Below are 25,937 nucleotides of genomic sequence, written 5' to 3'. Positions count from 1 at the left end.
TTCAGGTTGCATTAACAGAGGGTAGCATGCAACTCACAGGAGGTGATAGTACCACTCTACGCCGCACTGGTTAGGCCTCAGCTGAAGGACTGTGTCCAGTTTTGGACACTGATGTATAGAAAGGATGTAGAGAAACTGAGCGACAAAGTCGATCCAATTTCAGAGGGGTAGCTGTGTTAGTCTGTATCAGCAAAAAGAACGAGGAGTCCTTGTGGCTAATGAGACTAATGATCAGAGGGCTGGAATGCAGCCATGGGAGCAAAGGCTGAAGGAACTGGGTATGTTTAGTTTGGAAAAGAGGCGATTAAGGGGGGATATGATAGTGGTCTTCAGATACTTGAAAGGCTGCCATAGAAAAGCTGGAGAAAAGCCGTTCTCTCTGGCCACCGAGGGCAGGACAGGAGGCGATGGGATCAAACTGCAGCGCAGCAGATTTAGATGAAATCTCAGGACAAACTTCCCAGCTGTAAGAACAGTCGGACAATGGGACAGATGCACGGGGAGGTCATGGAAGCTCCTTTGCGGGAGGTTTTCAAAAAGAGGCTGGAGTCGTCTGTGTTGGATGGTTAAGACACAACAGATCCTGCATCTCGGCGGGGGGTTAGATTAGATGATCCTGCTGGTCCTTTCTAACCCTATGATTCTAAGCACACAGGTTCCCCAGTGGGGTCTATTTCCAGTTGCAGCTTTCCTTGAAGGTGCCTGTTGCCTTTGAAAACCTCCCCATATGCTTTTCCAATTGTCTCCATTGTTCATGAGACGCCTCCTTTTGCCTCTTGTACTGCAGCTATACAATTCTGGTGCTGCAGGTTGGATTAAGTTAGATTAAATATATGGGCCCAAAGCGTTAACAGTGTTAACATGACCCAGTAACGGTCCAACATTAAACCTCAGAGGGGTAGCCGTGTTAGTCTGGATCTGTAAAATCAGCAAAGAGTCCTGTGGCACCTTACAGACTAACAGACGTATTGGAGCATGAGCTTTCGTGGGTGAATACCCACTTCGTCGGATGCATGTATTCACCCACGAAAGCTCATGCTCCAATACATCTGTTAGTCTATAAGGTGCCACAGGACTCTTTGCAACATTAAACAGTTTCAGACAAGGTTTGGGGTTTGGTATCCAGAGACCTCAAAAAGATACAGAAAAGGAGGAAAAACAGTTAAAGCCTTTGCAAGGCAACGTATTGAATAAGGTTTCCATTTTCACCACATCCTTTGTTCCCTTCCCCTGTAGCAGAAGAGAGTTTTTAGAAGGGAAAGCCCCTTGTCTGACAGTCTCTTAGCTGGTATCAATGATGGGCAATAAGTGTCCTTTGGGGAAAGGAGACGTTAGTTGAGATGGACTGGCGCTGCTGTTGTTATAGTTGCTGTTAAACTCCAATCCCATTTCCTAGAAGGCAAAACAAAAACCCCCACAAAAAGGGAAAACCATGAACAGCAAAGATGGAAAATGCAGCTTCTGTCTCTGGTGTGGGATCTCATGTGCAGCCCTGCTGCTGGAAAAACCCAGGCCCAGCACGCAGTCTTATTAGCCACTCAGAGCCTGGCAAACTTGTACCAGTGTTGGGCTGGTTAGGGCATTGTTTTAGCTGCCTGTCTGGTCACAGGCTTTCAGCAGTGTTGCAAAATATGCAGTCTTGCCCAGCTAAGCCAGACAGAAAGAAAAAGAAGGGAACTAGGAAAGAGAAGTAAGAAGGTGGGGAAGGAAAAGGACACAGGGGGTATGTATGTGACAAAGTCTCACACCCCAGGTGGTGTTGGGCATTTAGCTGAAGCCAGCAGAGGTGCCTGTGTCATCTGGCTCCTTCTCTCTTTGGCTCAGTCTGGTCAGGACAACACTCAGGTTTAGGATGAAGAAGGTCCAATGGTGTCACGCAGGATCCCAGGAGACGGTGGAGGTGGTAGCCTTAATGGTGAAACGTACGTCTTTCCCTTTTTCTGTCTGTCTGTCAGCATCGCAGTAGCCAGCTTCTCCCCCCAAAGTCTCTTTGGGGACCGAAAAGGGGAGTGGTGTGTGGAATAGTCCATCCTTTCATTACTTGTCCACCAATTAGGCCTAGTCTTCAACATGCCAATTTTGGTTCACTGATTTTCGGTTCCACACTTTTCTTGTTTACCAGGCACAATCTTAACACAGCCCTTGAGTTCTCGCAGGAGGCCTTTTTGTCGGGACTAAGTCCATCCTTCTGTCTCACTTTTGCACCTTTTCCCATCAACATTTGTTGTTAGGTTATTGTGACACGTTATGAACATACACTCAGTTTGTACAGTTGAGCTCACACTCAGGGTAAGTTTGTAGGCCCACTTATTACAACCTGCATCCTGATCAGCTCCATAGCTTGTCGGGGTGTATTCCCCCAGAGGGGTCTATGGTGCTCACCATCCACCACTACAAAACCATGACCATACCTGGCTGAGGACAGGGTGTAGAGGGCTGCACGTGCTGCAGCTCCCCACTGCCTCAAGCTTCCCCGCAGCCTGGGGAACTATCGCTTCCCAGAGCAGAACGAAATTGTGGCGCGACACAGGTTTTTCACTAGAGACCAAGATGAAGGGGAAACTCTAGAGCTCCATGGGGATTAGACCCAATTCCCTGGCTCACACCTCCAGCCGCTGCCCCGCAGAGAACGCACAGCTCAGCTCTGCCACTGCGGTTCCCTAGCAAAGCGTGAAGCTGAGCGCAGGTCGCGTTGGCCAGGTGGAGCTTCAGTAAACCCCGCACACCGCTCTGTCCACGCGGGCGAGCCGCTTCCAGCCCAACTCCCCCATTCCCCGTTCCACTGGTGTCCTGCCATCGCAGACCCTCTGGGGAACATGGGCCCTCTGACTCCAGTTCCACTCACCATGATACACCCTCTGCAGGCATGGCACAGGCATGGTCATGTCCTATTGGACTGTGGCTCTGGCAGGGTGTCGCCAGCATCTGATGTTCCACATGAAGGTGAAATGCACCTGGGCAGCTGCACAGCACCACACCCGCTTCCTTTAGGTAACTGAGGAGACGGTGCATTGCTGGGAAAACACGGGGTATTGCATCCACCTGCAGCTCAGTAAGTCCCATTAGATACGGTGTTTTTATGGGACGTCCTTGTTAAGATCTCAGAGAATAGCAATGCTAGCAGTCAGGGTGCAAATTGTGTGTTACAGTGTCACGAGGCCGGTGCCTTGCACACTGGGCAACTATGTGGTTCTGACTTACATCCCAAAGAGGCAGAAAGCACGTTATCGATCTGTCACCCAAATATCCCCATGGCTCTCAACCCTTAAAACAACACATATGGCGAGTTGTCGTCAAACACAAGAAGCCTGTGCCTGGCTCCTAGCACTGCAGGACTGTGCCCTCCCAGAGAAGGGCCTTTTGGACTCCTTTGTGGGACTGTCCACCAAGCGACCAAATGCAGCCCTGCTGTAAGTGTGTGCCACGTCATTGAAATCAGTGAGTCACATGTGCTCAGGGCTGAATTTGGCCCAGTGTGTTTGTTTGCTGCATTGCTAACTTGTGAAAGTGCCCTGGGGCAGGCAGGAGGAATTGGATTTGGGTTCCAGGTTATGGAAATGATTGCCTAATTATTACCACCAGTCCCTGAATTCCTATACTATTTGTCAGACAACATACTTGACGGACAGATTAGGCCTGTATAGGAACTTAGACAGATGTCACTTTCCCCAGGATCTATATGCAGCCATGTCTGAGTTAGAAATCTGTACAACTTTCTATTCACCAGTGACACTGCACAACAAATATTGGATTCATCTGAAAATCCAGGTGGGGACTTAGGGAGCCAGACTGTGATTTCCTGCATTGGAATCTGGCCAAGAAACCAAGGCAAACACCCCTGCTCTTGAGAAAAGGGTCCGGGGACCTCTAAGGATGGAGCATGGGTTCTGAACTGCCTCAGAAGGAAGATTATCACCCGTGCCACTGCCTGCAGCACCTGGGTTTCTCTTGGAGGTCTCTCATCTAAGCATTGACCTGGCCTGGTCCTACTTAGCTCTGAGATCTAACACCATGCCTCAGTAGTGTGGCTTGGGGCTGGGAAGTCTCAGTACATTGCAACCTGATCACTGTGTGCTATTGCTGGGGTAGTTTGATATTTCAGATCAATAGCTGGGTGTGTCCAGAGTGAGCTGTTATTTGCTGCAGTTCTCACCTCCCAGGGCACCAGCCACCTAGATGGAGCAATTAACTCAATGGTGTTTTCAGTCTAACAGCGATGCAGGATAAACAACTGACTGTGGGATGAAAGCCATGAAGCTGCGAGGTGTGGAATACTGGAAATGCAATAGAAGAAGGTGGATCACTCAGTGCTGGCATCAGAATTGAGCCACAGCCGGGAAGAGTGGAGTAAACCTGTACTTAAAACCTGCTTCTTGCAAGGAGCCTTCCCACACAGATTTCCTCAGCAGCCTCCCACGCTGAATTGCTGTGTCTCTCACTGCGTCTGACTGGAAGCACTCTGAGGCAGGGATCTTGTCTTTCTAGGTTTCCTGTGAAGAGCCACAGACTGGTTCGGAGGTATAGAAATAATGTCCAGGTCCATACCTTGCTCCTCGGGGGTCGGGGGAATAAGAACTATTGCCCGGCCAAGCTGCAGCTTTCAAACTTCAGCCATTTCTGGGCTTGGTATCTCCTCTCCTCCTCGTGCCTGGTGCAGCTGTGTCCTGTGCAGGCTGATCGTGAGGACCTCCTGACATGCCTCACCCCCATTCTCTCACCCACCCTCCTGTTGGCCAGTTAATTGAGTAGGGAGGTTTTCTATGTCTGCCCTGGGTATATCCGACATCACCAATTTTCTGCAGTTGCTGATGTCCCTGAGCATTGGTGGATCTCAGACCCTCCACTTTCTTCCTTAGGTTTCTTTGCTTTGTCTTCCAAGGCAATTTCTAAACATGACGAGGTCCTGTTCATATCTTTATTCTGTGTGGGCAGGGACAGATACCCGGAGCTGGCTCCTTAGAACGTGGAATTAGGTTAAAATATGGGCGGTCCTTATAGATCACCTGTGAGCTGCTTCCTCCCACACTTGCACCAGCTCCACCTGGGTGTGACTTTAAATTGCAGCTGGCTCAGCTCTGGGCACTCAGACCCAGCTCTTGCCAGCACCATGAAGTCAAGGGGCCTCTTTCTCCTCCTGGGGCTCTTTACCCTCTGGACAGCGCTACAGGGGGCACCAACAGAAAGTGAGTACAGGCAGAGAAGGGACGAGGGCATGGAGGGGAGACCTGGCACGGAGGGGGCAAGGGCAGTGGGTGCTTGGAAATACCTGACACCTTAGTTGGTTTGTCTCATCAGTGACCTGACGCAGGGACCAATAGAAACCCGTCTCCATTGTCAGAGCCACTGCACAGGGATGGGACTGACCACAGCAAAGACGGGGTGAGGGAACGAGATTCCCTCGGAGCAGCAGAGAGAATTACAGACCAGCGAGTTCCCGAGATGCTGAGTGCCAGGCACTGAGGGCTCCGGCTGGCAGGCTCTGGACTCTTTTAGCTGGAGGCTTTTTATTATCAATATAAGAATATGCAGGCGCCCAAACTCAGCACTACAGCATCAGCGAGGGGGAACAGGGTTGTCGGAGGTTGAGGAACCAGGTACAGACGGGGAGAGAAGAGGGGAGGCTCTACCCATGGGACTACCCATGGGACTTCACATGGGTCCCCAAGGCTGTTTCTGCTCTGAACTCTGTTTCTCGTCTCAAACGTGAAACTCAGCAGGGAAGCCCATCAGGAACAGCCTTTTTGGGGCTGCTGGGTGCTCCTGATTCCTCAGGACACGCAGACCTGCTTCCAACGTACTCTCTTCTTGGCGGGGTTTGTTAACAGAGAGCAAGGCTCCATGCCCCTCTTGGTTGTGAGCCCAGGTGGAAGTCCAGCACGTAATCTTCCCACCCCACCAGGTTTTGATGGCCCTTAATATGTCGCCTTGTAATGATGGATCCATAGCGCCATCCGCTGCTTCTCTGAATAACCTTTCCCAACAATGTCTTCCCAGGCTGCTCAGAATTCAGACAGGTCACTGAGGCCGGCTGCCAGGCTGGTATCCTGGCTGCCTGAGGGACGGGCTGGTTTTTCAGGAGGAAGGCTGACCTGCGTCGGGTTACTGAGTGGGGGGGTTGTTTGTGTGTTTGTGGGCTGAGCTGAAGTTAATGCCACCGGTCAGCGGAGCTGGAGGTGTAATTTCCAACTCGGGTAGATGTACCCGCGCTAACTCTGACTGAGCGCGGGTGCTGAGAACAGCAGAGTAGCTGGGGCTGTATGGGCAGTGGGCCAGCTGCAGCTCCAGTGTAAACATACACAGCGAAACCCCACTTCTTACTCCCCTCCAAATACCATCTAAAGGACTGAAAACGTGTGGGGCCAGATTCTCATGTGCACCTGGCTTCTGGTGGGCACAGCTGAGAGGACTGACTACCAGGGAGCCGGGCACAGCTCCCTGGTCCTGTGCTCTCCCCATCATTGCTTAGAGCAGATCCATTTGTCTTCTACGGATTGCTGGAGCACTGAGGTCTCTGGCCATGCCCTCTCCTGGCCCCAACATGCCCCCTACATGAAGGGATGTAGAAATTCCCATCGAAGAGAGACGCTCTGGTGGCAGTGCCCTTCGGAATCCATCCTTTCCAAAATACCCTAACCCATCTTCCCCACAGCCCCTTCCCTGAGCACTTAATCTGGACTGTCCGTGGTTCCTGACTCACTGAATTCTAGCTTTTAAAGTCCCTTCAGGACAAGAGGAAATAAACTCCATGGCCCGCTGACCATTGAGACTTCTGTCCACGTCCCGCTATGGCAATGGATTCCCATTCAAGATCTAGATGTAAGCAGGGGAATGGTCCCGCTATTGTGGGGAACTTTCCTGGCGTAGGCACTACCCCGGTAAAATGGGCTAGCGAACGGATCTGAGTCCTCGCTCCCATTCCCTTCACCCGCAGGACGGCCTGCCCTCGAGTGCTCCCCTTCCTTCCTCCTCATAACCCCGACACGGCTGGGCCCAGGATTCCTGGGGGCTGGGCCCACAGTCTTGTCGTGGTCACATAGGACAGGGGTTAGGGTGTCCCCACTCCGGGATGCTGTCTCTGCACCAGACACTTCCCTGCCCCACTGCTCACTGCAGAGTTCAGAGCAAATACGATTTGTTAACCCGCAACTAATGAGAACACTGGAAAAGGGGAAGGTGAAAGGGAAACATGTCACCCCGCCCCGTGGGCCTGGGGCACTGCACCCAGCCATCTCGGGGGCACAGGGACGTTCCCAGCCTGCTCCTCGCAGGGCCCACACCCCTGCCCACACCCCTGCTCAGGCCCTGGCTGCGTTGCCGTGACACCGGGGCTCGCATCCTGCTTTGGGGCTGTGCCCACACGCCCGCAGGCGCTAGGGGGCAGGGCCCGTCCCCCCAGCCTCGCCCTGGTCAGGGTCACGAGCCCCTCCCAGCCTGGCCTGCAAGTCCTCGTGCCTGGGGCCTCCCTGTGCTGGGCCCGGGACCTGGGGCCCCTGGACTCCCCAGCTGCTCACATGGCCCCAGCCCCGGCCCCACTCACTCCCTGCCTCCATCTCAGCTCCCCGGGCTGCTCCTCTGGCCCTGCTCCCAGCCCAGTCGGGCTCTTGCTCTCCCCTTAGCTCTGCCCCTCCGGCCCAGCAGCTCCACCTCACACGGGACCCCACACTCCTGGCTCCCTCATTGGCCTGGCTGCCCTGTCAATCAGCCTGACCTGGAGTGTTGGCCTCTCCCCATTGGCCCTGGAAACTGTCAGCCTTAGGGTCCTGATTTCCCATTGGCCTCCCCCTTTCTTTTGGCCCTGGGAGAGGGCCAGCGAACAACCCCCCAGTGTCAGGGAGGGGCCAGCAGCCCCTGTCCCAGCGTTATCCTGCTCTATGTCTTAGGTCTGGGAACATGAGGTTTCCTATGGGCTGAGTACACGATACCCCAGCTGGCCTGTGCAGGGCAATGGCTGGCTTGGAGCAGAGCTGATTAGTGAAGGAAACGTCCTGGCCTGGAGCAGGGCCTCGGGGCTGAGAATAGGGATTCAGAGATGGGGGCAGAGGTCCGTCATCAGTGATCGTTTGGCCCATTTCTTCAGGATCCTCTCTCATTCCACATGGAGTTATTATTGGCTGCCATGTGACACCTGTGAGACTCACCGATTGCACGACTCCTTTGTGGGGCTGAATCAGCGACAGGAATGTCCCACAGGATGCCAGCGCAGCAGTAACAGGGGTGTGGTCATGAATACGTGGCAGTTACGCCTAGGCAGCGCTCAGGGGACAAGAAGTACCTGTTCTATGGCTGCCTAGCATCAGTGCCTTCATAATAATCTACTCTGTGTTGGGAAATGATCTGGACAAGAAACCTCATGCAGACACTGAACATGGGAGACTGGCTGGATCTGCGAGAGCCACCACCTTTGAGACGTCTTAGTGACACGCAGGATGCTCTGAGTACTACACATGGTCAGACATGGAATCCCATCACCGCTGATTGTCACTGTCTTCCTTCCAGATGAGACTCAGCCCACTCTCCCAGCCGCAGCACGCATCTCCCCTGGCCACCGACACAGCAGGTCTTGGTCAGTCGTATTCGAACCTTGCAGACAGGGAGACACTACGTTCTGTGTCAGAATCTCTAGTCTGCCCTACCCTACCTTCGGAGACCAGGAAGGCTGTGATTTCATGATGCCCTGAGTGGCCCCTTCCTGAGCAGTGGGGGGACTTGGAGTTGAGAATGAGAAGTGAGAGGAGGAGTAGATGTGAAAAGAGGACTCGGGGCTGAGTTCAAAGCTTCTCCTAGAAGTGTCACTACAGGCCAGAGCAGGGGCAGCAGATCTGTATACGTTTTGGTGGTGCCCAGAATAGGTCCAAGTCCCATCCCCCCACACATCTGCTTAAGGCTCTGGGAGGGAGTTTGGGTGCTGGAGGGGTGTGGGCTCTGGGTGGAGCAGGAAGGGGAGCGGGCTCTCGGAGGAGTTTGGGTGTGGGAGGGGTGTGGGCTCTGGGAGGGAGTTTGGGTGTGGGCTCTGGGCTGGGGCAGGGGGTTGGGGTGCAGGAGGGGGTGCAGGCTCTGGGAGGGAGTTTGGGTGCGGGCTCTCGGAGGGAGTGTGGATGCGGGATGTGGGCTCTGGGCTGGGGCGGGAGGTTGGGGTGCGGGCTCTGGGAGGGAGTTTGGGTGCAGGGTGTGGGCTCTGGGCTGGGGCAGGGATGTGGGAGAAGGTGAGGGGTATGGCTCTTATCTCGGGCGGCTCCCAAAAGCGATTCGCACACCCCTCTGGCAGTGGCTCCTAGGCGAGGGGACCAGGGGGTCTCCACTCACCCCTACCTGCAGGCACCGCCCCCGCAGTTTCCATTGGCCACAGTTCCTGGCCAATGGGAGCTGCGGAATCGGTGCTTGGGGCGGGGGCAGCACGCGGAGACACCCTACCCCCCCAGGGCCACAGGGATGTGCGGGCTGCTTCTGGGAATGGGGTGGAGTGAGGGTGGGCAGGAAGCTGCCTTAGCCCCGCTGCACTGCCAGTGGTGGCGACTGTGGTCGGGGGCCCCGGACCCTTTTAAATCGCCTGGGGGCGGCAGGTGGGGCTGGGAGGCGTGTGGGGGCAGCAGGCGGGACCGGGGGAAAGACCTGGCCCTGAACATTGGTGGAGCCGGGCCCCTGGGCCCTGAATATTCCTGGAGCATGGGCACCACAGGCCCATATAACTCGCTGCCCCTGGGCCAGCGGACATTTTGCAGAGTGAGCCTTTTGCTTCTTATTCCTGGAGAGTTTTGTAACTGTTCACAGCATTTGTAGTTATACTTGCTGAGCTCAGGAAATCAAATCTCATGGTCAGGAGGGGATTTTACTCCAAGAAACAACAATGCACAATTGGTCAGGATTGCTCTGCTGGAGGGGGTCTCCCCGTCTCGGATATTGGCCACTGCTGGAGGCAGGATATGGGTCTAGAGACAGATCAAGGGATCCTGAGTTCCAGTGAGACTGAAGCTTTTGACATTTTGCTCTGTGCCTGTAGGAGGAGTGGGATGGTGGGAGTGGAACGGGTTTTGGTGCCAGTTGGCAATGGGGGTAGGTGAACTACAAACGGGTCAGACGCTTGGGCCTCTTTTCGTTTCCTCTGAAGCAGTTCAGCCACCTGCTAGGAAGGGCCTTGCTAACTCGCACTGAAGGCAGGAGGAGAAAAGATCCCCAACATCCAGGAAGTCTTGTTGGGCTGCAAGGATGTGATCCCCTGTGCCAGCCAAGAAACCACCTGCCCCCATGAGCTCAGCTCATTGACGCCACGAGCACTGGACACCCTGAAGGAGACTCAAGCAAACACCTGGGAGTTTGATGCTTGTTCTTCCTGGCTAATAAAAAAGGGCCACAGGTAACTGGTGCCTATCCTGACTGAAACAGCTTTACTGAAGAAACCTTCCCTCCCGCCTTCAAACTCCCAAGAGTCCAGCCAACAATGAAGAAACCCATCTCCCGGGTGACCCCTGGTTTGTGTTCTGTAAAAGGGTAAAGAACTCTTCACTTTCTCCACCCCAGTCATGATTTTATAGCTCTCTATCACAGCCCCCCCCGTAGTCGTCTCTTTTCTAAGCTGAACAGTCCTGTATCATCACACGGAAGCTGTTCCATACTTAATCTAATCATTGTTGTAGTTTCTCTGGACTTTTTCCAATTCTCATATCTCTTTTGGGAGATGGGACAACCAGAGCTGCACACTGCGTTCTAGGTGTGGGCCGACCATGACTTTATATAGAGGCAAGATGATATTTTCTCTCTTATTCTCTATCCCTTTCCTCGTGGTTCTAGGATTCTGTTCGCTGTTTTGACTGCTGCTTCACGCTGAGCAGGTGTTTTCTGAGAACTATCCACGATGGCGCCACCGTCTCTCTCTTGAGAAGTTACAGCTAATTCCGACCCATCGTTTTGTATGCACAGTAGGAGAGGATGCAGCAGCACGTCTCAGTGACGCTCCCAGGGGTCCCCAGGATTGGGAGACACCTCACCATTCCCTGCCCTTAGTGTGAAGCAGTCTTCTCTCTGCCTGCTCTAAATCAGCTCCGAGAACACTTCCTCTGGCAGCACAAGTCCTGCCTTCCAGCCCCCTCTCCTCCCCCCCAGGTCTCGCTCTCTCTGCACAGGCAGCGATAGGCACACAACCACCCCTGAGTTCATGGACTGTTCCACTGGACAGTCACACAATTACCAGGTCTGCTATTTCCAAAGGACCAGCCCAGCCCAGCTTGTAAGAGTCAACTCAGGACCCGTCTCAAGGAGTTTATCACACCCGCAGTTCTCTTCAGCATTTTCAGCCAAGCCTGGCTGAGAGCCCTTTTTCATGAAGCAAAAGTGCTGTTCTTTTCTTCCTCAGGGAAGTGTGCCTGGGTATCTTCTCCGCCCCCTAAAAGTCGAGCAAACCTTCAAAGTGCACCCCAAGATAAAGGTCTCTTGCCCATTGTGTTTCTTTTCCTGATAGTTCTAGCTTACAATCCCTTCATTTGCATTCAGTACAGACTGGTGGTAGGAGGTTCATTGTGAATGAGACAATACTCCTTAATGTGAACAGAGAGATGAATAAACACGCCTTGTCTGACAGAAAACCTGTTTTTCACCTCTGCTGGTGGGCAACCTTCATACACAGGCTTCAGTATACTGTAGATACATAACTCCCTAGTATCTGTACATACCTTTCACAATGATATTGATGACTAACGTGACACTGGCTTTCATCTGAGACCTCACATGGCATTCTTTGGTGAACCAAAATGTACCTACCAGAATCAGGAGATTTCTGCCACCCTTCCCTCCCCGCATGCTTTCGCCACTTGCCATTGAGAGGTTCTTGAGTCACAGTCTGCTCAGCATCACAGGGTTCCCCGAGCATGTCAAACGTTCTCTACTCATGACAGTAGCTTTCCATAGACTATTGAGTGAAATCCAAGGTCTTGGGTTTATACAGTACAAAATAGTGTGAGCCTAAGACACCTAAACAATTGCCAAAAGCGCTGGGATGAGGCCTGGGGTTGACACCTCTGCTCCCCAGGAACAATGGAGCTGTCCACTACAAGGGTAAAGCTGATGTGTACAGGAGACAGAGCTTTTCTCAGGGGCCAGTCCATGACTGGAATGAACACCTGCAGGATTTAAGAACCACCTTGAAGCTCACCATTTTCTATTTCAAATACAAAGCTCGCCTATTTGATCTGCCTTCAGTAATAAAAACACAGAGCACAGCAGATAGAAAATAGATAATAACAAAAAGTTAAAATAACCCTCCCCCATACACAATGTCCTTGTGCGAGAGGAAAGGTGAAACCGAGCGAGAACCATATTGAGAGACACTAGTCGTGTTACTTACTGCACCTCTGGAAGGTGCTCAGATACCACAGGGATGGGTGCAGTATAAGAACCGAAATAGAGCAGAACAGAATAGAATGAGATACCATATGTACAGGTACCTACAGACTATCCAAGGTAAGGGGCAATGCCCATATCCTAGAGACTGGTTGCTGCAGCGTGAAGAAAGTGCGAAGGGTGGATTGGGAGCAGTCATATGTGACTGAGGCATATTTGGGTCTCTGACTCTCCTGTTTTCTCTCCCATTTTCAGGGATCCCTGCCACAGCTTCTCCTCTCCCTGGCGATGACCCAGGGAAACACATATCAGAAGAAGATGAGCTGAAGGAAAAACTTGTGTTGGGGGTAACAGAACCGGTGTCTGGAGTTGAACCTGAGTCTAATGGAAAACCCGTGTCTGGTGCAGAACCTGTATCCAGTGAAAACCCCGTGTCTGTTGTAAAACCTAGATCCAGTGGAGAACCTGAATCTGATGACAGACCTGTGTATGGTGGGAGAGATGATGATGATTCTGACCTGCAGGATGGTGACTTTGCCATGGCTGATGACTTTGATGGGGGAGATGGTGATTCTAATGTGAGGGATACTCGCTCTTATGTGGATGATAACTTTGACGAGGGAGATGTCGATTCTTACCTGCAGGATGATGGCTCTGATGGGGTTGGTGACTTTGACGAGGGAGATGTCGATTCTTACCTGAGGGATGGTGGCTCTGATGGGGCTGATGACTTTGACGAGGGAGATGTTGATTCTTACCTGAGGGATGGTGGTGCTGATGGGGCTGGTGACTTTGACGAGGGAGATGTCGATTCTAACCTGCAGGATGATGGCTCTGATGGGGTTGGTGACTTTGACGAGGGAGATGTCGATTCTTACCAGCGGGATGGTGACACTGATGGGGCTGGTGACTTTGACGGGGGAGATGTCGATTCTAACCTGCAGGATGATGGCTCTGATGGGGCTGGTGACTTTGACGAGGGAGATGTCGATTCTTACCTGAGGGATGGTGACACTGATGGGGCTGGTGACTTTGACGGGGGAGATGTCGATTCTTACCTGCAGGATGATGGCTCTGATGGGGCTGGTGACTTTGACGAGGGAGATGTCGATTCTTACCTGAGGGATGGTGGCTCTGATGGGGCTGGTGACTTTGACGAGGGAGATGTCGATTCTTACCTGCAGGATGGAGGATCTGATGGGGCTGGTGACTTTGACGAGGGAGATGATGGGTCTGATGATTCAGACTATTGAGGGGAGTTTCCTCAGACCTCATTGACCCGGACATGGAAACCTTCTGATATCAGATCAGCCAGCAAATACATTCCTGGCAACAAGAGCCTCTCTTTCCTGTTTGACTTTTTCCAGCTCTCCCTTCTCTTTTACTAGTGATTGCCTGGGAACATGCTGCCTCATTGAATGACAAGGTTACTGCTCCAGAATCACTCTCTCTGGGTGAAGGAAATCAACGTTCAGGGATCTTTGCTCCCTGGCCTGAGTAGGGTGCAAGGGGACGTTGGGGTTCTCTCTCCAGGCTCTTACTCTAAGCTCATCACCCTAGTGTCTGAGCACTTTGATTCAGCTCATTTTTTCTTGAGATATATTTTCTTTCTTATTAAATCTTTCCTGATGGGTTAGCCAGCCCCTGGCATTGATGTTCTCCATTCCTAGCAGTGTCCAGGTTCAGGCCAGTTCTTCTCGGGTACCTGTCCCATCGCATGGTGCACCCAGAGCCATTCCCTCTGGACACCTTCAGGCTGGGCCTGGGGCCAGTGTCTTCATCTGGGAGCTGGAATTCCGAGTTGAAGGAAAACTCATTTACTCACAAATTCTCCTTCTGATGTGGCTCCCCCTGCCCCAAGGTCAGCCAGACCTTTTGGCTAAGAGTAATCAGAGCTGTGGTTTGGGATCTGATACATCCTCTGCTGGGCCCCCATGGAGTGAATGGGCTGAATGAACTAACTGGTGTTTTCCATCTCTAACGGCTGTGACTCGCTTCTCTAATGGATTGTGTTTATTGAGGGACAACGTATCCTACAGTCTCAGTTACTGAGGGACAGCATAGATCATTGCTATATTTGCTTTCCACAAACTACTTTTAGTATAACCTTTTATGTACCTGAATATTTGGCTGCTAATATCTAAACTGTACTGTTAAATTTATTAGCCCTAATTTGGGATATTGCAGATTATGTACTACATGTATTTTATGGCTTTTAAACCAAACTTTGTACTTTTGGATAATTTAAGCCTTATACCCAGATGTACAGACACTCTTTCCTTAACCTGTGTCTTAGAGAATTTTAACATTAGCGTTAATAAACATTTTAAAATCTGAAACATCCTCTGCTGGTGCCCCATGGCGTGAACGGGCTGAATGAGCTAACGGGCGTTTTCCATCTCTAACGGCGGTGACTCGCTATGTTCTCAGTAAAGGCGTCACTTTATTAGCACTCATGCCAAAGGATCTTCAATGGTCACCTGACACTGGCTATGTCATACATCGCCATTAGAGAGCGGTGTAGCAGGCCACTCTGTGTTGGACAAATTCTGCTAGTTTAATCTATACTAACAAGCCTCAGCACCAGCTGTGGAGGTTGGAACCAGCACCAGGTGCCAGAGTCCCCCTGAAATGCCTGGATAAGTCTGGAAGATCTAGGGAATTCCACTGAGCATTGGTCTGCTACCAACTCACTCCACTAGCTCTTAACACTCATTTCGGTTCTAAGCTGCTCTCCAGGATGTAGGCCCAGGAGATGGTCTGTTGCCATAAAACATCTTCTCTTACCCCTGCACAGCTCTGAGTATCTAACTGCTGGAGGTTTCTGGGAAGTTCCCTCCTGTGCTGCCCTCAGTGTGGGAACAGGTGTTGCTCTGGAGCTCATGAACTTTAGAAGTGGATTGTTTGGCTTTTGAATCCATTTGGGCAGCTTGGACGGGCCTCTGCCACTCCATTCTCCTGGGGACAGTGTAGACTTGAGGTAATGTGTTGGAAACCAGATGTATGACTCAGTTACCCAGCTGTGCACATCAAAACTGAGCTCCATTTCTGGAAGGCTCCTGAGAAAGAATTGTGGAGTGAGCAAACAGGCACTTAACCCTGGATTCAGGTGCCAAGTGTAAACAGTGTGTGAATAAGTCATGTCTTTACTAAACGTGCAAAGAGAGAGCCAGGATGGCCTAGTGGATGAACCCAGGATTGGGGCTGGGTATATTCCCTCTGTGCTCTGCTATGTGTGTACCCTCAGTTCTGCCATGTGTAACCGTTTGGCTTGGATAAGTGTCACGGAGTCCCCGGGCGATGCTCTGGAACTGCTCCCCACAATGTCAGTCAGGACTCTGGGGAGCCTCCTCTCCCTCGGAGCAGACCGTCTTCAGGGCAAGAAGCTCACACGGCTTCACCTCCTGGGTCTGACCTTGGAGCATTCAGCACCCTCTGCCCCTCCGTGCGCTTCCCACAGCGAGTCCGCCCAGGTGGGGTCCTGGGGAAGCCAGAGGGTCCTGCACCCCCACTTCACAGTCAGACGTGACTCTCGGCCAGCCAGTAACACAGAGGTTTATTAGATGACAGGAACACGGTCTAAAACAGAGCTTGTAGCTACAGCGGCGAACTGGACCCCTCAGCCGGGTTGATATGTTCAGAGAGCCAGACACCCCCGTCTGCCCTCCCTTCCCTGTTCCCAGCGAGCACCCAACTGAAACCCCCTCCAGCCCCTCCTTTCTGGCCTTTGTCTCTTTCCCGGGCCAGGAGGTCACCTGATCTCTTTGTTCACCTTTAGCTATTTCCTTGCAGGGGGGAAGGGTCCTGTCCAATTGTTGCTAGGAGATAGAGTGTCAGTGATTTATGCACACTGGCCTTCATCCCACCTCCTAGAGACTTAAGAAATGCATAGGGGAAACTGAGGCACCCACACAGTATTCAGAGGAAACATTAAGAACAGTCCCACTTCGTCACAGTAAGACATTGTATATCTGTGTGTAGGTTTCCCCAGGTGTGGAATGGGGGGACCTGCGAGGACTCACCAGTTCAGGCCAGTACAGCACTTAGTAAATGTGTAACTGTAACTATTAGAATGTAGGGGAAGGAATTGTGTGTAGGGCTGTAGGGGCTGATTCTCCACGTCACCAGCCCAGTGCTGGGTGCAGTCGTAGGCTGCCGGATTTCCATGAACAAGTGTTGAGGATACACCTTCAAGCTGTGTATTTGGCCAACTGGGTGTTCAAACAGCCACCCATGCAGGCTAATCCGCACGTTGCCTGGACAGGCATCGTAATGGTGCCTGCAGATTAGAGACACAGTTAGCAGGTGCTGGGCTAGTGTCCTTGGGGAGTTAGGCCGGGCGTGTGTTCTACACCAGGGAACACAATGAGACGGGCTTTGTAAAAACCCTTCTTGTTTTCACCATTCTCTTCCTTGGAGTAAAAAGTCCCCTCCCCTGTAACGCTGTTGTTAACGGAGTTGTGTGTTTCTCTCTGCTGCTTTGCCCACCATTCTGCGTGTAGCTGGGTGCCCGAGCCACCTTCCTGTCTGGTTGACGCAGCGTGTTCTCTGCCACGTGACGTGCACTGGGAGTTGGCTTGGTCTCTTTCTTTTAGAAATGAAAGCCTCTCTTCAATAAATGTGGATCTTAAAAATAACCCCTGCCGGGATATCGCTGTGAACTTCTGTCTGTGGTTTCATACGTCTCTGTCCCTGGCCTGTGCTCTCCCCTTCCCCTGCCCAACAGCACAGGAGCTTCTCTTCTCTGGTGAGCCTAATTTCAGGGTACATGAGACACCCTTTCCGCGAGTTCCTCAGTTAGTGCCAGGAACACAGAGGGTGCTGATCCTGCACACGCTCACATGCTTAACTTCAATGGGACTAGTCACGGGTCAAAATAAAGACAGGAATGGTGGGAGATCCCGATCTCCCCCAGAAGCAGCCGCTTCACAAAGAGCCTCAGACAGAGCAGGCAGTGGGACACATTCCCAAAGCTGCTTGTACACAAATATGCAAGTGCACTTGGGAGCCCAGTTCACGTGACTGTATGTGCAAATGTGTGACTTGCCAGGTGTGCAGCTGCACAGGCCAAATTAGGCACAAAAACTGTGTAATTGTGAAAACAGGGGCACTAGTGTAAAGATTGTTCTGCTCCATTGTTGCGGAGTGTGTGGGGGAGTCAGGGCCCTGCACCCCTCTTCCTGAGATTCACTGTGACTCTCAACCAGCCAGTAAAGCAGAAGGTTTATTTAAGGACAGGAACACAGTCTCAAGCAGAGCGTGTAGGTACGACCAGACCCCCCTCAATTAGGTCCCTCTGGGAGGTTCAGGGATCTTAGACCCCAGCTTGGGGTTCCCCGCGTTGCACCACCCAGCCCAAACTGAAACTAAACCCAAAACTCCTCCTGCAGCTCCTCTCTTCCCCCTTCCCCCAGCTCCTCCTCTCCTTTGTTCAGTCTCCCGGGCAGAAGGTGTTAATTCTCCCCACCCCCTCCTGGCTCAGGTTACAGCTCAGGTAGCTTCCTTCAAGGGAAGTCCCCCATCCCCACTGCAACCCCCCTGCAACATTCCCAGGTCAAATCTGCCCTGCTCCGTCACATCCATGTTGCTGCTCCCAGAGCTCCCCATGCACATCCCAGAGCTTGTCTGTGATTACTGGGAAAGTTTCCACCTGGCAATTCAGTGTCTCTCGGTCTCTGGATTGCAGCCCTGAACCGAAGCATCTGCCTCGGATCCAGCCCGACAGGCCCAGGAGGGGCGGGGTGGGTGGTGGGGGCTGCACAGGCTGGGAGAGGCCTGACCTGGAGAATGATGAAGCAGACGCCGAGGTGCAGGGATGTCAGGAAATGTTTATTGAGGAAGAGAAGGAATCCCAGGAAACCATGACCTGTTCCCCTGGCAAAAGCACTAGGGATGGGGAGAGTCCCTGGGGGTCGGGACTTTGTCTTCGGGCTGATCCGAACTCGGCAGTTGGTCAGTGCGGCTGAGGCAGCCCGTCCCTTCTGGAGTCCGGGTCCTGGCAGATGGGACTTAGGGAGGCCCTGGGAAATAGGACGAAGCCGTCAGAGCCCTGGTCCCGTATCGCTGCTCCCCGAACCCCCTGTGCTTAGTGTGACAGCAGAGCAGCTGGTGAGAGTGGCGCCGTCACAGGCAGACAGGTGCGCGTGCCAGGAGGGACGGGGCAGCAGAACATCTCACGGCAGCTGCTGCGGGTGTCACTGTGCCTGGAAGAGGGGACTCACCTGATGGAGCCACCGTCACGCAGGTGTAGCCACAGCCATTAAAGCAGCACTTCTGTCCTTCTTTACAGTCGGAGTCGCTGTCGCAGCCATGCAGGCAAATGCCGGGGCCTGTGATCTTGGGGCAAACCCCGGGTCTCTCTGCAATGCAGAATGGGCACAGAGGGGAGACACCAGCCTTGTAACTTAGCTCACCAGCCAAAGGGCATCCTGGCCTCTGCCATAGGACCTTGAATGAGCAGCTCCTTGGGCAGAGGTCCAGGACCCCAGACACTTCCAGCTTCCTGAGACAGCTCTGGGCTGGGGGGCCTGGGAGTCGGGATCAGGTCTGGCAGGCTCATGGGCTGGGTCCTGGCCCTTCCTTGCCCTGGGCTTGGTTCCCGTGCCCCTGCCGAGCTGCTTTGGCCCGTTCCCCAGTGCTAGTGCTGCATGCAGGTGTGTGAGGACAGCCTCAGCCCACGGCACGGCACACTCAGAGCTGTGCGGTTGCTCCCCGGCTCAGCCAGACCACATTGCACAACGGACAGAGTGGGAGGCTGGGTCCGAGGGGCCGGGCGTTTAGTCTCTGCTGTCAGTATTTCTGGGTGGAAGTGAAGCCTCCAGCACAAACCTAGTAGAACACTCCGCTCGGGCCAGACCTGGGTCAGATGCTGGCAGCGCGATCTCGCCTGCACAGCTCGTGGCTGGGGACCTGGGTCCCCGGCTGCCCCATGTGTCCGTTAGCTCCTTCGGGGGGCAGGCCAAGCCATGATACAGGGTGGCAGTGACTGCCCAGGGCCACCAGTAGGTAGCACAGCTGGGACTGGAACTCAGGACTTCCTGGCTAACATGCCATGGCTCAGAGCCCTGTGATTTGGGACCCCCAGGTTCCACCCCAGCCACAGCAGGGCTGGAACTCAGGGGTCCTTTTATTTGACCAGATCTCCCATCATGAGAGATACCAGGGCTCCTTGAATGCTGGAGACCTGCCCCAGTGTAACCCCCCCCCCCCAATGTGGAGCTGGGCAGCACCCCCCATCTCTCCGCCCAGGGAGAGGCTGGGCTCTGTCCCACGCACCAGGAGGCCCGCAGGCACGCACACACTCTGCCTTCGTCTTAAAGTTGTTCTTGTTGCCCTTGCAGCCACCGTAGATGAAGCTTTCGCATGTCCTGGAGGCCGGGTTGTAGAAGAAGCGCGGGATATGTCCCTTGCAAGGGCCCTTCTCAGGCGGGAGTCGGCAAATGTCACCTGGGGAGAGGAGATGGGTTGTGATGAGAGCAGAGATCTGCACTGGACACATGCCTGTGCTCTCTGGAACGAGGCGATGACCTGCACGGTGTGAGCTGAGAGCTCTTCTGGGGAAAGTGGGTGCCACAGGAGAGAAACAGCCACTTCTACCTCCAACAAAGACTCCGAGCCCTGGGGCCTGGGAGCGACGGCCCGAGGGAAAGCACATTTAAGGGAAATTCTTGCTCTGCAAGTTGTGACTTCCTTTACAAAAGAGAGTGCTCCCGTGACCCTCATCTGAGCCACGGGCAACTTCCCTTACTCACGTTTATCTCCCTGACCAGCTACAGCCTGCCGCTCGGCCCAGAGGGCCAGGAGCCCCAGAAGCAGGAAGATGCTGCCTGACTCCATGGTTCTGCCGGGAGCCGGGTCCAGTGCCCAGCGCTGAGCCGGGCTGGGATTTAAACCCGGTGGGGCCGGATCAGAAGGGGGGGAGGTGGCTGCAGTGACCTATCGGCTCCTGCTACGCTCCAGAGCCTAGCACGCGCTGTCTGACAATAAATCAGTCCCCCTGGATGGAACGAGGAAACAACCCGGATCCCGGGCTTTGGGAAACACCCTCGAAGGAATCTGGAGAAACAGGGAGGTCCAGAGCGCCCTGTGGGGAGACAGCCTGGTGCAAAGTGAGGCTGATGGGGAGGTGAGCTGGGGAGCCCAGCGTTCATGTGAGCAGGGCATGGAGATGGGGCACGTTGTGCAGTGGGGCTGAGAAGGCCAAGAGGATTCTGGGTAGCAGGCGACACGGTGTCACGAAGGCGTGGTGACATGGTACAGGCTGTCTGCCCTGCTGGTGCCAGGGCGTCACACGCGCTGCGCTGCTCATCCTGCTGGAGTCTCCTCAGTGCACGGCCACAGCCTGCGCCAATGCAAACACCCTCCACACCTGGCATGGTACTGAAACCCTGCCCAAGGCCAGGGACAGGCCCCTCCTGGACGCCAGCATGCAGCTCCGGGCTTGTCAGCTCCCGAGGGAAGCGCAAATTCTGGAGAAGGTGCAGAGAAGAGCAGCGGCCACGGGTCTCAGCTAGAGATCTGAACCCTGGCCAGCGTGGGGACCAGCAGCTATGGAGAGGTGATGCCAAGATGAGGATCTGTCAGGCTGAAGCAGTAGCTAGGGGTCACATGGGCACTGCTGGGAATGGAATCCACCTCGGGCCTTTGCCTAGAGCCAATCCCGTCTGGGGACTGGGTGGGGAACGGGCCGTGACCTGGCTCCCACCCCATGTCTGGAGTAAAGGGTGACTCGCACTCCTCCAGACCTAGGATCAGGAAGGAATTACGAGTACGCTTGCACACGTGCACACACACACGTGCACACACATGCATGCACGCACACGTGTGCACACACACGCATGAACGCACACGTGTGCACACACACACACATGCCAGGGTTTCTCCTTGTCTTGGGCACTGAGCAGAGACTGTCCCCTGGGATGGGGTGGGCATGTTCCCCCATCAGTCCCTGGATCTTACCGGGACCTTGGAGCCTGGGCCTCCCTGTTTCTCCAGATTCCTTTGGGGGCTTTTCTCAGACCACAGGATCCGGGTTGTTTCCTCGTTCCATGCAGGGGGACTTACAGGCGGAACTGGTTTATTGTGAAATGCAGTGAGTTGGGTGCTGTGCCAGGGAAGGAGCCCAAAGGTCACCGTGAACCACCTCCCCTCTCAGCCACAGCAGGGACAGGGTTTAAATCCCAGCCCGGCTCAGTGCTGGGCACTCAGACCCGGCTCCCGGCAGCACCATGAAGTCAGGGGCCATCTTCCTCCTCCTGGGCCTCCTGGCCCTCTGGGCCCAGCTGCCGCCTGCATCTGGAGGTGAGTGCGGGCAGCAGGCAGAGAAGGGACGAGGGCATGGAGGGGAGACCTGGCATGGAGGGGGCAAGGGCAGTGGGTGCTTGGAAATACCTGACACCTTACTTGGTTTGTCTCATCAGTGACCTGACACAGGGACCAATAGAAACCCGTCTCCATTGTCAGAGCCACTGCACAGGGATGGGACTGACCACAGCAAAGACAGGGTGAGGGGACGAGATTCCCTCGGAGCAGCAGCGAGAATTACAGACCAGCTGGACCAGCGAGTTCCCGAGATGCTGAGTGCCAGGCACTGAGGGGGGTGGGTGTCCCAGGCTCAGGCCGGGGGGTCAGAGTGGTCCTAGCTCTCAGTTCTGTGTAGAGAGCTCAGCTACTGCAGGGCTGAGCACAGAGGAAACAGCTCCAGAGAGAGGTGGGGACACAGATGTCAGATTAGAAGACTCCCATGATGAATACTCTTGATAAATTGGAGAGAATTTATGAATTTCAGTAAAGGCAGGTGCAAAGTTCTGCACTGGGGAAACACACACATACCACAGGGGGAATAACCGGCTAGGCAACGGTAGGCAGAAAGGGATCGGGGGCCACAGTCGATCACAGATTGAATATGAGCAGGAGCGCCGGCAGCTTTTTTGCTGCCCTAGGTGGCGGAAGGTCCCGCCCCCGAAATACCGCTGACAACCGGGGCGGCCGAAGATCCAGCCGCCGCGGTCGCCACCCCCCAAATGTTAGCGCCCTAGGCAACTGCCTAGGTCACCTAATGGGTTGCGCCAGCCCTGAATACGAGTCAACAAAGTGATACTACTGAAAAAACGGTGCAAGTCATTGTGGTTGTATTAACAGGCGTGTCGTGTGTAAGACATGGGACGTCATCGTCCTGCTTTGCTCAGCACTGGGGCGAGCTCGGCTGGACAGTGTGCCCAGTTCTGGGTGCTGCACTTTAGGAAAGACGTGGAGAAATTGGAGAGAGGCCAGAGGAGAGCAACGAAAATGATAAGAGATTTAGAAAACCTGACCTGTGAACAGTGGGAGATTAGCCACTGGGCCAATGAGGCCTGTGCCCAGAGGCCCCGGGCAATTGGGGGGCCCTGGAAAAATGGGAGGCCCCGCCCCCCCGACCCGCTCCACCTGCCCGGTGCTTCTGCTGGGGAGCGGGGTCGGGGCATGGGGTCTTGCCCCACTCCCTCTGCCCACCTGCTCCTGCTGGGGAGCGGGGGAAGTCCCCACGCCCTGACCCCATTTCCCCAGCAGGTGCATAGGGAGGGGGGGCAAGGAGGACTACAGGCAGAAGGGGTGGGGAGGGGCCCAGGTCCCCACAAAATCCTAATCCGCCTCTGCCTACGAGGAAAGGTTGAAAGAACTGGGCATCTTTAGTCTAGAAATGAGACGACAGAGAGGGGAATAAGAAGCCCAAACCTGTAAAAGGTTGTTGTAAAGAGGAGGGGAATCAACTCTTCACGGAGGGTAGGAGAAGGAGAAACCAGCGTAGTTTGCAGGATGGGAGATTTAGCTTAGATATTAGGACAAGATTTCTACCTCTCAGGCTAGTTAAGCTCTGGAACAGGTGAGCGAGGGGGATTGTGAAACCCGCATCACGGCGGGGTTTTAAGAGCAGGTTGGACAAACACCTGTCAGGGCTGGTCTAGGTGTCTTTGGTCCTGCCTCACCACCGGGGATGGACTGGATGACCTTCCAGGCCTACAAGACGTTATGATCCTGCTCTGTCCACAAGCTCCCAGGCCCTATGGTGGCTCGTCTTCTGGGAAGTGCCTGGCTCAGACGCAGGGGACTGGCTAGTCCAAGCCATTTCCAGCCAACACGGGCCAGCCACAAGCTCTGGACTCTGTCGTTCTGAGGACTGCACTGGTGGAGGAGCCCAGTGGCCCTGGCCGGGCTGCACCCTGGGCTCCAGATGGCGCAGGAGAGGGACCTCTGTTGCCAACTCTGGTCTGCAGGGATCATTAACGCGAACCGGCCCTGTGGCTGGCGTGATCCCTCAGGTGCCGCACGCCGGCTGAGAGGCAGCTCTGTGTTTCCGTGCAGTCAGCAGCAGCCCTTTGGCTCAGGCTGAGACGGGCCATCCCGTTGGGAACACAAAGTCCCTTCCAGCCAGGGCCCCCTCTCGGCGCTGGTTTTCCAGGCCCGGGCTGGCAGCGCAGTCTTTGGGAAGCAGGGGCTGTTCAGACGTTTGCCCCATTGGACCAGTGAGGTTTTTGGGTCCCACGTCACTACAAATGGCTGAGGGCGACGCTCCCTGGCACAGGGAGGCAGTGGGAGAAGCGCCGGCATTGCCACGGTGATGGTCACTCGCTGGTGCCGACGAGCAGCCGGGGGGGGGTTAAGCTGCCCTCCCTCACCTGGCCAGGCCCCTCTCTCCCCCAGCGGCTGAAGGGGGGAGAGTGGCTCTGAGGGGGAGAAGGGGGATAAGCGGCGACCAGGGCTCCCTGGCTGGGGTCTCTCTTCAGTCCTGCTCTGGTCCGTTTCCCTCAGCTCCCCCCTCGTTCCCACAGCGAGCGGGAAGCCTTTAGCTAGGGGCTGAGCGTCTCATGGCCACATGACCCTTCTGTGTCCCAGGGAGCCGTAGGAGCTGCCCAAAGCCGGTTGGCGCTGGGCTCTGCGCGGAGTTATGCGGCGTTGGCGGTTCCTGTCCCGAAGGAGAGAAGTGCTGCAGTAACGGGTGTGGCCACCAGTGCATGAGAGTGTCTGGAGGTGAGTTTAACGCCTGCCTCTGCAGTGAGCCTTGGCTGCCAGGGCCCGGGGCGGGGGGAGGAGAGGGGATGTGCCCATATCTGAGCAGGTGGGAGGAATCGGGGGCACACAGTGAAGGGCCAGGACCCCAGCCCCATTAGCCAGCCCCTACCCCCGGGGCTTGGAGTTCCACACTCATGTGCCTCCACTGGAGTCACTCCGGTTTACATGTACCCACCAGTCCTGGCGCTGGTGAGTGCAGGGAGGCCTGGGTGTGCGGGGAGCAGTGATATGGGAGCAGGGCTCTGACAGCTTTGTGCTACTTCCCAGGGTCTCCCTAACGCCCGTCTGCCTGAACCCAAGCGCCTGAGGGGACCTGCTGTCTCCACCCCCGTGACCTACACAAGACAATCGCCGAACGGATCAGCCTGCAAAGGCCCCACTTCCAGGGACCTCCCCCTGCTCCCCTCACTCTGCCCAGCCCCTTTGGCTGCTCCAGCTGCCCTCGGACTACATCTGCCGCATGACGTCACCGGCGCCTCCATGCACCGGAGGCTGGGTGGGTGTGGCGGGGGAGCGAGCGTGTGCCCGGCCGCTGTCTGGCTCTGCTCGGAGCAGCACCCTGTGATGGGCTGAGTAAAGTCTGTCCCTGCGTAACAAACTGTGTGTGCGAGCGCTTCGCCCGTGTGGCTGCCAGGACAGGCTGGCTGGGGACTAACCACTGCAGCAGCCCAGGCCCTGGATTCAGTCACTGCAAGCTCCCAAATTGCTCCACGAGAAGTTCTACCCCCCATAGCAGGGCTCTTTGCACAGGACCCCACAGAGCATCTGGGCAGGGCCACTGGGGCTCTCCAAGGAGCTGCAGGGATCAAACCCCCCCCCCTGTCACTTGCTGTTCTGCTGCCAGGACCTTCACCCCTCTGCTCACCCTGTTTATGTCTCCAGCCCTGCCCCTGGCTCTGCCCTGAGGCCGATTGGCCTTGCACCACGTGTCCCAACCTGGGGGCAGACACTAGGAGAGCCGGCCACGTCCCTGGCAGTACTGGGCAGAGCGGCCTGACCCCCCTACGCTGTGCAGAGCCTGGCGCTGGGTCCGGCTGGGGAAAGGTTTGGGGTGAGCCAGGGGCATTTTCCCAGCCTACCCCTCCCCAGTCGCTCTGCCGTGAGACAGTGTCTGACAGGCTGTGAGCTGGGGGCTCTCTCCCCCATGGGGCCCAGGCCTTTGGGGACAGGCACTTGCTCCATGTGTCTGGGTCTGGGTTGAATCCCTGGTGGCGAGTGTCTCTCAGGGGAGGATGGTGGGGGGGGAGCTGGCAGGGACCAGGGGCTCCTCCCTCTGCTCTGCATCGCCCTGGCTCAGGTGACCAGGCCTCACCGTGCACCTGGCTGGTCAGTCAGGGAGGGCAGGTCCTGAAGTGCTGAGGACTCTGGGCCCCTCAGGACTCAGTGAGCAGGGCCCCTTCCTGCCCCCTTCCCCGCCTGCATGGCCATTTCCTCGTTCCCCAGGGTGAGGATCGGCACCAGAGCCTGATCTGTCGGGAGGCAATGGCGCACGGGTACGGGACTGTCCCTACAGGTCCCCTGTAATTACCGGGGCAGCTCAGTACCCCAGGCCCCTGCAG

General features: G+C 55.0%; 2 protein-coding genes and 1 long non-coding RNA gene across 3 annotated transcripts; 2 read left to right on the top strand and 1 right to left on the bottom strand.

Moving 5' to 3' along the window:
- The first annotated feature begins 5,009 nt into the window (after positions 1 to 5,009).
- Positions 5,010 to 14,669, top strand: LOC112060135 (putative surface protein SACOL0050). Its single transcript, XM_024108885.3, has 2 exons — positions 5,010 to 5,183; positions 12,586 to 14,669. Exons 1-2 carry the CDS (start codon positions 5,108 to 5,110, stop codon positions 13,581 to 13,583), a joined length of 1,074 nt encoding a protein of 357 aa, XP_023964653.2. The 5' UTR covers positions 5,010 to 5,107; the 3' UTR covers positions 13,584 to 14,669.
- A 2,871-nt stretch (positions 14,670 to 17,540) lies between these two features.
- LOC135975387 (chelonianin) lies at positions 17,541 to 20,238 on the bottom strand. The gene is made up of 4 exons (XM_065566375.1): positions 20,082 to 20,238; positions 19,606 to 19,776; positions 18,552 to 18,689; positions 17,541 to 18,350 (listed from the first exon to the last, which is right to left on the bottom strand). Exons 1-4 carry the CDS (start codon positions 20,164 to 20,166, stop codon positions 18,340 to 18,342), a joined length of 405 nt encoding a protein of 134 aa, XP_065422447.1. The 5' UTR covers positions 20,167 to 20,238; the 3' UTR covers positions 17,541 to 18,339.
- A 1,196-nt stretch (positions 20,239 to 21,434) lies between these two features.
- On the top strand, positions 21,435 to 24,980 carry LOC112060136 (uncharacterized). The gene is made up of 3 exons (XR_002889426.3): positions 21,435 to 21,630; positions 24,202 to 24,336; positions 24,646 to 24,980. It is a non-coding gene; the product is annotated as an uncharacterized LOC112060136 (long non-coding RNA).
- Positions 24,981 to 25,937: the final 957 nt, after the last annotated feature.

This window comes from Chrysemys picta, chromosome 13, assembly GCF_011386835.1.
Source record: "Chrysemys picta bellii isolate R12L10 chromosome 13, ASM1138683v2, whole genome shotgun sequence".
NCBI classification, from domain to species: domain Eukaryota; kingdom Metazoa; phylum Chordata; order Testudines; family Emydidae; genus Chrysemys; species Chrysemys picta.
This window is presented reverse-complemented; position numbering and strand designations above follow the sequence as displayed.